An 11,719-nucleotide genomic window follows, 5' to 3' on the forward strand; every position below is an offset into this window, starting at 1 on the left:
CACACACACACGCTAGCAGCCAGCGCCGGCGAAATGTAATAAAGGACGACAATGGCAATGTGTCGAAAACAAACGAGCGTGGCGAACGGCACACACAGCTGGTAAGGTGCCAACACAGGGCAAGGTGATGCAGTATCCTTGAAAATTTACGAAAATCACGTAAATTCAATGAAAATTGAAAGACGGACACTTGAAAGCGTCACAGACGGCAATGAAGCTGTCCGCGTGCATATATGTGTGTGTATGTTTGTATTGACACGCAAATTCACACTCTCGCCGGTACTCCGTACACCTAAGCACCCGCAGGAAAAATGCATAAAAGGACACTTGAGCGCTAAGAGCCTTTGACAAAGCAATTCAATGAAGCGTGAAGAGTTCGAACATGAAAATGTGGACGAGAAGTGCCACTTCAGTATGAAAGACACACAAACGCGCATTAGCTTGGCTGCAGCCAAAGGAAATGAGGTTTTGCTGTACGTACAACACGTCACTAGGCGGCCAACATCAACCACTGTTACATCGGCTCGCATTTGCACTGGCACTCTTGCAACATGACTGCAATATTGTTTCCTTTTTTCATTCATTTACCGTTTCGAACATTCTCAACATTACCATTACCATTGCCAATCACCTTTGCGCCACATACCACACAATGCCAAAATCATTGCAAATTTTCACTTAATCCCATTCTCGCTTAGAAACGTTTAATACCAAGCCCACACACACACTCTCAGTTTACATTCAACTCTCGTTTTAGATAATCGACATTGATCCGTTCTGGGTACCGACCACCGAGGAGGAGATTACACATTTTGGCGAAAAGGCAGACTCAGCCAACCGTGCCAAAGCATACATGGACAGCGTACGCCGACGCAAAGGACTCTATGTGGATGAGAAAGTTGTGGAGCATGCAGAGAAGCAGCGCACTTTATCGAAAAATAAATGAGGCTCTCCGAGGATGTCTATGTATTCCATTTGTGTTTGTGTGTTTTTCATATAGATTGTAATTTTTCTTTTCAAATAAAAGTACAGAATATCTAAATTTATCGATCTATCGATGACTGACTACCTCCTTTGGATAGAGGGTTCAAATAGCGTTCTCTGTAAACAAAGAAAAATATTTTTTCAACTTTACATGGGATGGGCGAGGTTTCCCCTAGTTATTTTATTTTAGATAGAACTTGATATTCTTTTGAGGCGGGTCTATAACCTGCAGGTTTCCTCTCAGTTGATTTCGACAAAATATTCCAGGAAAATATTTTTTGCGAAGTAGTTCACTATACTGAGACATATCTTTGTTTAATCGAGGTTTAGGATAAATCAAGAGCCATTTTGCCTCTGCACAGAGCCCTATAGTTTCTGCAACTAGACCTACTAGTTACATGGATCCTACCGGCGCTACCTAATCGTTGACCGGAGTCCGATGCCGATTCTTAGGCCTTCTATTCGATCGGCTACGTCGATGGAGGATGGTAATGTGGGAACAAAAAGTGAAGACAAACTTCAAGACTACGTACCTAGATAGAAAACGTTCAAAATTTGCTAGTTTTCGACCCTCAAGCTATATTTTTTATGAGGCAATTAAACCCATGAAACTTTAATTAACTTATTTTGGGTAATAACACACAGGATAGGGTAATAATTATTCACCGTTTCATGAAGTGTCAGTAGCAATATGCATCAAGTTCTATGTTCTCTCCATAGCTGTTATACGTAGTTACCTTGCGATGTAGCGGTTATTAGTTCCGAAATGTGTATATATTTATTTTACTTCAAACCTCTTTAGCGAAAGGTAAAGACTTTTCTTATATAATAAATTATAACGATTTTAAAATTTGTATTAGCATTACATAAAATTTCCTAAAACAAAGTGTTCGTCCTGTCTTTCATATAGAAGGTCAACTTCTTATTCTTAGTATTACTAATATTATATTGTACTTTATTATTTGAATTCTACGATACTTCTCTCCCTTGTTATTGTTGCTAGTATAACAACATAAGGCCCTATATAAGTATGTAATTTGAAAAAGTTTTTGGCGTGGCAGCTCTTTGTCAGATGTAAATTCGTGTCGTTTCGATTACGCACTCTCGGCATTCGTTGAAATTTTCTTCTCTGCTATATTTGCGCTTATAGCAGGAACTTGAACGGGCTCAACAGCACTGCTGGCATTCTTAGTCGCGGGATTAGCTTTATTCTCATGGATGAGTTGAGATTCCTTTTCGCTAATTTCCGGAACGGCTAGTGATTGTTCACCAAGGATGAGATGAATAGCGCTAAAAATTTGAAAAAAAAAGAAATCGAAGAAATGAAAATATTATAAAAAGAAAAATAATTAAATCGACGTACAGTATCAGTGCGAAGACGGCTAGCTGTGTGGCAATGGTCAGTAAGAAAATACCCTGACCACCCTTGCCATCGTTATTTAAGGTAGCGCGATAGACCTGGGAATAAAAGACACCGCTAATAAACGGTATGGCATTATCGCAGACAGCGAGCAGAGCGAATACCTTGCCACGCTCGGATTGGGGCACAATTTTCGAGGTCATCGCACGAATCATTGGACCCACTATGGGACCCAAACTGCAAATGAGGGCGCCCACATAGAAAAATGTGCCAGTTTGTGCGAAGTAGTAAAAGACACGAGCAATCGCATGCGCCCAAGCACCGATGAAGATGATGGTCTGCAAGAAAAATCGAATAAAAACTTAGATTCTTAAGCAATTTGATCATCACAGGCGCACACACCGTATCTTTCCAATGGAATACTTTATTCATCAAGGGCACTGCCACCAACATGGCCACCACGTAGGCAGTGGACTTGAATGTTTTGAATGTGCTGTACACATCGACATTCCAATTAAATTTGAAGGTGGTGTATAGATATAAGTACTGATTTTCGTCGCGTTGGAATGTATACAAAGCCATAGCGATCAGTAAAATCATGAGAAAAGGACGTCGATGACCAGGTCGTTTTTTGATCAAAACAGTGAAAGAGTCCTTGACATGTTCTTTATCGAAGAAATCCGGAAAGAAACCGCAACAGCCGAGTTCGCGCAGAGAACGCTGCTTAGCGGTAGTTTGCCACTAAAATTGTTCCACTATTACTTAATCCACACTCAACCCCTATAACAGCAACAACTTACCTTCAGTACAAATATGGTGTAAATTATTGCAAGCGCTAATAATGAGGCATTCACGGTAAACATGTCCGCATACGAGTTATTAAATGCATTGTAGAAGAGATATGAACCTGAAAATCCCCTAATATTTGTAAACAAACACTAAATCCTACACCCTAATTTTACAAAAAATCTCACCTAACGCCACACCCGTTGGCATAGCGCTCAAATAACAGATGTCTAGTATGGTTACACGAAGCGTACGGTTCTTCAGCGTTGATATGTCCGAGATGTAGGCAAAGCACGATGCGAATATGGCAACGTCCGCACCCGTTAGCGCCGAAGGCAGTGTGGCTGTGTAAATGACGTACTCCAATGGCCAAGTCTTCATTCGTGCATTCACAACGATCATAACCGAGTAGATGAGTTTGCCGGTCAGGCCCATTAAAAGCGGAAATTTGCGACCGCGTCGATCGGAAAAAGAACCAAGGAAAAGCGCTAATATAATGGGAAAAACATGCGCCGAAATCGCCTCCGCTTGATGGAATTTCGCTGTTGTGATCTGGAAATAAGCGTGTTATAGTGCGTGGTGCTTATTACGTGCAATTTTTATTTTTAAAAAAGTACTGGAATGTAATTTTTTTAACAATTAATTTTGTTTATGTCAGCCGAATCAGTATTTAGATATTTATTTGAAATTCAAACAGTAATTTTATTTACCTTTCATATTTTTAACTTAATCGTATGCTCATTATATTATATTATAATATATAAATTATTATTATACTCTCGCAACCTGTTGCTACAGAGTATAATAGTTTTGTTCACCTAACGGTTGTTTGTATCACCTAAAACTAATCGAGTTAGATATAGGGTTATATATATATAAATGATCAGGATGAAGAGACGAGTTGAAATCTGGGTGACTGTCTGTCCGTCCTTCCGTCCGTGCAAGCTCTAAATTGAGATATCTTTAAGAAACTTGGTAGACAAGTTTCTTGGTACCGTAAGACGGCTTTTATTGCAGATGGGCGTAATCGGACCACTGCCACGCCCACAAAACGCCATTAATCAAAAACAAATAAATTGCCATAACTAAGCTCCGCAATAAGATACAAGACTGCTATTTGGTACACAGGATCACATTAGGGAGGGGCATCTGCAATTAAAATTTTTTTTAAGTGGGCGTGGTCCCGTCCCTAATAGGTTTAATGTGCATATCTCCTAAACCGCTAATGCTATAATAACAAAATTCACTGGAAGCAAATGTTTTTAGAACCTCTACCCACAGTGGGAAAATATATATAAAATTCTCACATTTCTATGTTATAGTGCGAAAATGGGCGAAATCGGACTACAATCACGCCTATTTCCCATATAACACCATTTTCAATTCCATCTGATTCTTTCACTTTCCACTATGCATATCAAGCAACAATGATTATATCGGGGTGAAACTTTGCGTGAATAATACGTTTAAAGTATGCCACCTTGTGACCAAAAATTGTCTAAATATATACTGAAATATGGACCCCAGTGCCTATAGTTGACTTTTTACCGAAAATATCGGTCAACATAGAACAAGGCGACAAGATCCACAAAGAAATCTCAAACGAGTATACCATTTGACTTTGCGAGAGTATAAAATGTTCGGTTACATCCGAACTTAGACCTTCCTTACTTGTTTTTTATCTACATTTTTGTCATATTAGATAAGATTTCATTTAATTTCGAAAACCTTACTTTATTTCCTTTAAATATTATTTGTTATTAATAATTTTTTATCAATTATATACATATATTTATTATATATAGGTATATATTATCTTATTTTTAATTAATTATGTATATTAATGGAAATATTTTTCTATTTTATTACATACATACACATAAGTACATATATATACATACATCTACGCATATTAATTTAATTTTTTTTATTTTTAAAGTATTGGCTAATTTTTCTTTAAAGCATTTTCGGTTGTAATAATACCATAGTGAATTACCTGCACTTGTCTTTTATATATGGCGTTCTCATCCGCCATAATGTTCGAACATATTTCATCGGTAAAATTATTGTTAACCCGACAGGCCTTCTGTACGAAAAAGTCCTGTTCCACCACAGAGGTTATCATGAAGGCAAACATATACAGGAACATTGTGGGCTCCACAGATATCTGTTACACAAATATTTCAAGGGTTAAACGTATTCCCTGCACACATACGAGTATTTACTCACCTTTTCATACCATGGGGACATGCAATTCTTTTTGATTTTTTCCCAACGGCTGTTGGATTGCTCAGTTCGCGCTCTTTCATCCTAAAAGTATACCATCATTTACTATATTGTACACATTAAACAGCTGTTATTTATGTTCCACACATTTGCGTTGCTCTACAAGGCATGCGCAAACAAAATTTACTCGGAGTTGCCATGATTCTGTTTTATAACCATGGTGGTGTGTTAATTTAAACAAAGTGGTACACAAATTTCTATTTGATCGACTTACAAATTGTTGTAACCTCAAATAACTTAAGTTCATAACTTAAAAAAATGTACGTAACCTATAGTTACCTTTAAAGTTCAAACTTTCGTTATAATTACTTGTATAAGAAACTCAAAATTGGTATTATGAAATTTATGAACAAATTTAATAAAAACTATAAGGCAACGTCCATCAGTACATGCTTATCTTAACTCCAAATAGGAGGTCTTTATTCTAAATCGCAGCCATAATATGACATCAACGTGACAGCTATTTAAACCAATAATAACTTTTTATAAAGTTAAACTTATTTAAAGTTTTTCTCTTCAATGCTCGATTTTTACTACTTTAACATTAAATTATAAATTTTTATTTTAAGGACTCACATTATCTGTGTTATCTGTGCTAGTGGGGCTGTATTTCACTCGTGGCCTGTTTGCCATTACATACTAAAAATTTTCGACACTTGGCAGCCCTAATGGCGTGAACACACAACTAGTGCGTCACTAAACAATGTTATAACTTCGTCAAGGAAAATCCACGTAACACAGCAGTTCCGCCACCAATCTCTGGTATAATGAGTGAATCTCCGCTTGATTATAATAAATTTGTAAATGTTAAATTTGAATCAAAATTTCTAAACAGAAATTTTTCACATTGCCGAGCTAATTCACTAGTTTGCCAAACGACTGACAAACTTCAAAGTATTAGATACGAGTATAAACTATTGAAGATGTTATTCGCGCGAATATTCTTCATGAGTGGTTCACTATCACTATCAATATCTATTCAAATATTTCTTCCTAAATCCCGGTATTTCGCAACATTGAATGTTTGTATAAAAGATGCACGCGTACTTGGATCTTCATTATGGCAAATATTTTTGCTTACTTTTTTTTTTTAATGCATAGCTACCTACATACACCACTCAACCAAACACAAGAATTATTATATTTTCACCAATGTGAGTAAATTGAGCGCGGTTCACTCTCTTTCTCTCTCTCTCTCACATTTATACTCACCTCGGTTGTAGTATCCATTTACCGGCAGCTGAAGTCAGCACGTGTGAGTTTTGTTTATTTTGTTGGCTTCAATTTATATAAAATCTGTTATTATGTACAGGGTTGCCGTTTATCTTTATATTTTATGCCGTTTCTTCGCTGAATTATGCCACTGAGAATATTTTCATGTTTTTAATGTTGCATTTACATTTTCCTTATTTCATTTCTTCTCCATACATTTCCTTAACCTACTTATGTTATGGTTAGCTGCTATTTAACTTTCTTGATCTTTTGTAGATTAAATTACAATGTTATTCGCACTATTTCCTAATATAATGAACTTGTAAATTAGAGGCAATAAAAATTTAATTAAAAATTAAAAACATATTTTGTTTCAAAACTATTTACTGCCAGCATAACAAAATTACAATTTTTTTTACAAATAAAACAAAGTTTACAAGAAGTCAGTAGTACTTTAGAGTACTCAGAATTCGAAACTGCTTTGAAGGACTTAATACTCAAATAATCATGACTATGTACTGCGTATCCTGACTGAGGGATCGCACCAGTAAGGGATTTTATCTTATAATATTGTACTAAATATATCCCTAAAAGTTAAGGGATTATGCTATGAACTGGTCCCCCACCAATTGTATTCACCAGATTTGGCCACCATCTACTATTTCCTCTTTCCCAGAGTCAAAAAGTGGCTCTTTAAGGAAAGATTTAACTCAAATGAGGCTGTCAGATAGCAACAAACGCATATTCTGAAAGCTTCGAGTTTCTACTGTGTCGAACCGATATCGAAATGTTGAAAGACCGTCACAAAAAAGCATTACGCCAGATGGTGGTCTAGATTCTCATAGTGTCGAAGGTTAAAGCCATATTTTCATTCAAAGATAGTTCTTTCCCTGAACTTTTTAGTCCTTGAAGGAAACCTCATTTCTTTTTATTACAACTGTATATTTAAAAATAACACAGAGTTGCATTAAAATTGGTAAATTACGCATGTAACGAACGTTTTTAACGGTATGTATGGTACAAATACGACCTGTAGTGTGAACTGTCAACTCTCTAACCGCCTCTAACTTTATTTAAATAAAAGTATTTAGTTTAAATAATAATATACACTTCTCCTTTCACTATTATATTAATTTTTATTTATTTTGAGATTATATTCAAATTATTATTGCATTATCTTAAGGGTACAAATTGTAGTACTTACATATATTGGATTTATATAGTCTATAATTAAAGACACTCTACAGACAAATACATAATTCATAAACAAAGATAACGCCTATAAACAAGCAATATTTGCTGATTGTAGAAGCTATCAGTGAATGATGACTGCTGGGTCGAGGCACTGTGTGATTGAGTCTTACTATTAGAGCTACAATTTTCCCGACATTATTGACATCTGCGATTAGATTACGCGCCTCATTTACACGTCGATAAGAGATAATCAAATTTACGTGCGAAACTCATACATATTAGCGTATGTAGGTAGAGCTTATGGAGGTAAATTATGGAGGCATTTTCCGTGAGTTTTTATACATTTTTAAAAAGAAAACTTAGGTGCAAACTGACAGAAATTTTATCTCCAAATATATAAATGATTTAGTCCAATCATAAGCTATATTTATAACATCTTTTCAGTTTCTCTACAAAAACTTAGCTGAACGCCACGCCTATTTCCAGTATAATGAAATTTTCAAGTAGCAAAATTAAAAGATTAGATAAGATGCACCGCTCTTTTAGTTGCTAATTGACGAGTTATCAAACTAAATGACACTTTCACGTGCATTTCAGCTTATCAGATACGTGATGTCATATTTAAAATACCATAAGCCCATAAACATAAGTATGTGCAAACATGTAAGTGCTTTGATACTACATATATAGTAGAGGGAACTTTGTTGTAAATTAATAAAGAGTTGTGAAGTCGTAAATTATGATTAACAATATCGTAATTATTTGAACAAAGTAGACACAATTGATAACTTAAATAGATTTTGTATCTTTAACGAAACAGGTTTTCATTTGGTCATGTTAAAGGGAGTGCACTGTATTTTAAATATTTTCTTGAAACTTAAATAATTTGAAAAAAAAGAATACAAATTTTGTAAGGAGAAAAAATTATTTTTCCATATTTTTTTATTTTAACACAAAAATAGCCGCTTTTAAAGCTTCGAAGTTCGCCAGAAAAAACTCATTTGAACAAAATATCACTGAAACAGTTTTTGCCGTCAACTCATACATAAAGCCGTTATATACTCGTAATATTAATTTATATTAATTTTGTTGTTTTTATTGTAATTATTCTGCATTATATTTCAACTCCTCTCTTCCGAATTATTTGAATACGCAAGTACAAAAAATGTAGTTATTTTTCTTTATTTATATTTATACTTTTTAGGCAAACGTGTTGAGTTTCCAAACTTAGCAAAACAAAAACAGCAATTGAAATTTTTTTCCCTTGTGCCGATATGCCGCACCGTTCACTACGCTGATCGCATTCCAACTGAACTTAAAATTTTAAATTGCCGCAGAGCGTCGTGTACAGCGATCTCAACAGCGATATTTTCATTCAAGCGATTATTATAAAGCTCTTAACTCTGGAAGTCAATTTATGATTCTCTGATTTCAAACACTTGGCAGCAGACATAAATAAAGTATCGAATGAGCTTCAACAAAATTATATTTACGAGTGATAGCTTTACTTCTGGATGATTTAGAAAACAGTTTCAAAACACAACTTATAGGCAAATTTTCGAATGACGAGTCAAACAAGCAGTCGCTCTTATTTCTCTTAGACCAATTCATAACCAAAGAACAAAAATATGATGGAATGCAAGAAAGGACTGGTCAAGGATCATATTTTTACTGCTTTTTAAAGCAATTCTTACACTGTACAACACTCGACTTAGTATTAGACTAAACAACTATTTTTTGAAAAATTGAGTCATAAGTAAAAACATTAAATCCTCCGTTTTTTGCAGATAGCCTCCATATTTATATTTTGATATCGAGCTTTTTGAAAATACTATTATTATTACTAGTAAGTAAGTTCGTAAAAAATTAAAAACATATATATCGTCCACGTTTTTCTCTTATTTCAAAGGTGTATAAATTTTCGATCAAGCTTATAAAACAAATGCTATAATTGGTTAATATCGGGCCAGTATTTTTGAAATTAAAAATATTTAATAATATAATTATTAAAATTTTACGAGAATGATAGTATACCTAGTTCTCATGGATCAGTTCAAAAATTTTACTATAGGCGGGACTCCGCTAAGTTTAAGGTTCATGTCTCACGAAATAGTTTTCAAATTTGGTATATAATATTCTCTAGTTGGTGTTTCATGCAAATTTAAGAAGATGTAAAATCAGACGAAACCCGCGCTTACTTCCCACAGAACATCAATCCTTTTCAGGTTCATTCATCTGATAATAGACAAATTAATCAATGAAACTTTCGCAAATTATATGTGTATAGCGACATAATCCATAAAGTAGAAATGAAGTACTTGTACATTTTTAATTTATAAAAATATATATTAGTAATCTACAAATGTATTGGTACTTAAAAGTAAATACATTTTAATAGCACTTAATCAGTGCGCGTTTTGAAAATTTAATTAATTTATTTTATTATTTTGCGGCGTTTGGCATTTGAAGTCCGTTCACAGCCGAAGTAAATAGTGATAACGCCAGATAGTAAAATTCGTGTTTTTCTTTTGCAAAAAATGCAATCGAGGTGAGATCGGAATTAAAATACAAATATCCATAAAGTAGAAATGAAGTACTTGTACATTTTTAATTTATAAAAATATATATTAGTAATCTACAATTGTATTGGCACTTAAAAGTAAATACATTTTAACGTTTTGAAAATTTAATGAATTTATTTTATTATTTTGCGGCGTTTGGCATTTGAAGTCCGTTCACAGTCGAAGTAAATAGTGATAACGCCAGATAGTAAAATTCGTGTTTTTCTTTTGCAAAAAATGCAATCGAGGTGAGATCGGAATTTAAATACAAATACACAAATATTAGAATTAAGAGCAGTCGTCGAGACAATTTATTCTCATTTTATTGAAACATACAATTACATTTAGCAATGTGTTGCTAAGTTGTGAATACAGTTAATAATCGATAGTTTTGATATAGTTAATATTAATGACATGGGCGGTAAATTGGACAAAAGCTCAGTTAATCCGCTCATTTCATTGAAAAAATCCCACCGAAGCAATGGTCGATTTAACAGGCTAACATAAATTCAATGTACAAAACTGTTGATTAAGTGCAATCGGTATAACGTCTTCTTCGAATACCTGACAACGATTTTCAAAAATTCAGATGTTGAAGCAACAACAAAGTTATCGTGTTGACTTAATACAAGCTGGTTTAAAGATTCACCATTAATGTGGTATAATCGCTACCTTTGATGCTGCCACGTTTTGTTTTACACATTTTAGGCTAGATTTACTATTACGAATGGTTTGGTTAGATTAAGTTAAGAAGTCGTTCCAAACAGGAGTCTCACTTGGATATCATAGTACGCCGGTCCATTGTGGTACCTAAAACTCCTATATAATATCATAAGACCCTTACAAATCGACAAAGCACTTTTAGCCTATCATAAATTTGTTAAGATGGCCAATGTCAGTTTCGACTATGTCTCCTGGTTCGCCGAAGGTAAGACAGCTGAGATGTTTCAACCTCAGTCTTGCAAAGGCTGGACAATGGAAGAGAAAGTGCTTGAATGTTTCGACCTCACCCTATTCCATACAGCTTTGACAACTTGCGTCTGCCAAAATTTTTAGCCTTACCGTATGAATGCCTATTGGACAATGTAAGAACATCAATGATTACGGCAAGATGAACTTTGCTAAGGGAAAGTAGTTCAGAAGATCGCCTGTGTTGAACTCAAGGCCAAAAGAATCTTGCAGTTGCAAAGCTATTAAATGCATTGCGCGGATTGAGTTGTTCGTTGCATACTGAGCAAAGTTATCTTTCGGCATTTGCCGCAAACTCTTAAATCACTATGCCAACATAGCCAATCGTTTGTTTAGTAATTGATGGGTCGTTGGTTCAAACCAGGTT

General features: G+C 34.7%; 2 protein-coding genes across 7 annotated transcripts in view; one reads left to right on the top strand and one right to left on the bottom strand.

Moving 5' to 3' along the window:
- Positions 1 to 1,042, top strand: part of LOC106621279 (elongation factor-like GTPase 1) — a 151,403-nt gene extending 150,361 nt beyond the window's left edge. The window contains exon 9 of the mRNA XM_014240063.3: positions 758 to 1,042. Within this exon, the coding sequence (XP_014095538.2) occupies positions 758 to 946 (189 nt within the window). The 3' untranslated portion in view covers positions 947 to 1,042. The remainder of the gene's footprint in view (positions 1 to 757) is intronic.
- Positions 1,043 to 1,736: 694 nt separating this feature from the next.
- Positions 1,737 to 9,162, bottom strand: LOC106621467 (lysosomal proton-coupled steroid conjugate and bile acid symporter SLC46A3). 6 transcript variants are annotated; one of them, XM_036372279.2, is made up of 9 exons: positions 9,020 to 9,162; positions 6,629 to 6,947; positions 5,360 to 5,440; positions 5,127 to 5,297; positions 3,319 to 3,682; positions 3,145 to 3,251; positions 2,747 to 3,085; positions 2,348 to 2,682; positions 1,737 to 2,274 (listed from the first exon to the last, which is right to left on the bottom strand). In XM_036372279.2, exons 2-9 carry the CDS (start codon positions 6,644 to 6,646, stop codon positions 2,079 to 2,081), a joined length of 1,611 nt encoding a protein of 536 aa, XP_036228172.2. In that variant the 5' UTR covers positions 6,647 to 6,947; positions 9,020 to 9,162; the 3' UTR covers positions 1,737 to 2,078. The 6 variants fall into 6 exon arrangements, with proteins under 6 accessions (XP_036228172.2, XP_036228173.2, XP_014095844.2 ...); XM_036372280.2 differs by having other exon boundaries at positions 6,629 to 6,934; positions 9,020 to 9,147; XM_014240369.3 differs by having other exon boundaries at positions 6,629 to 6,895; positions 9,020 to 9,140.
- Between the last annotated feature and the right edge of the window lie 2,557 nt (positions 9,163 to 11,719).

This window comes from Bactrocera oleae, chromosome 6 (assembly GCF_042242935.1).
Source record: "Bactrocera oleae isolate idBacOlea1 chromosome 6, idBacOlea1, whole genome shotgun sequence".
Taxonomy (NCBI): Eukaryota; Metazoa; Arthropoda; class Insecta; order Diptera; family Tephritidae; genus Bactrocera; species Bactrocera oleae.

Excerpts from the sequence above, each read along its gene's own strand:
- LOC106621467 (XM_014240361.3), bottom strand. The coding sequence starts at position 6,049 with ATGGCAAACAGGCCACGAGTGAAATACAGCCCCACTAGCACAGATAAC. Across the intron at positions 5,441-5,992 it reads GCACAGATAACACAGATAAT|GATGAAAGAGCGCGAACTGA; the intron begins GTGAGTCCTTAA and ends GTATACTTTTAG. Across the intron at positions 3,252-3,318 it reads GCCAACGGGTGTGGCGTTAG|GTTCATATCTCTTCTACAAT; the intron begins GTGAGATTTTTT and ends GGGGATTTTCAG.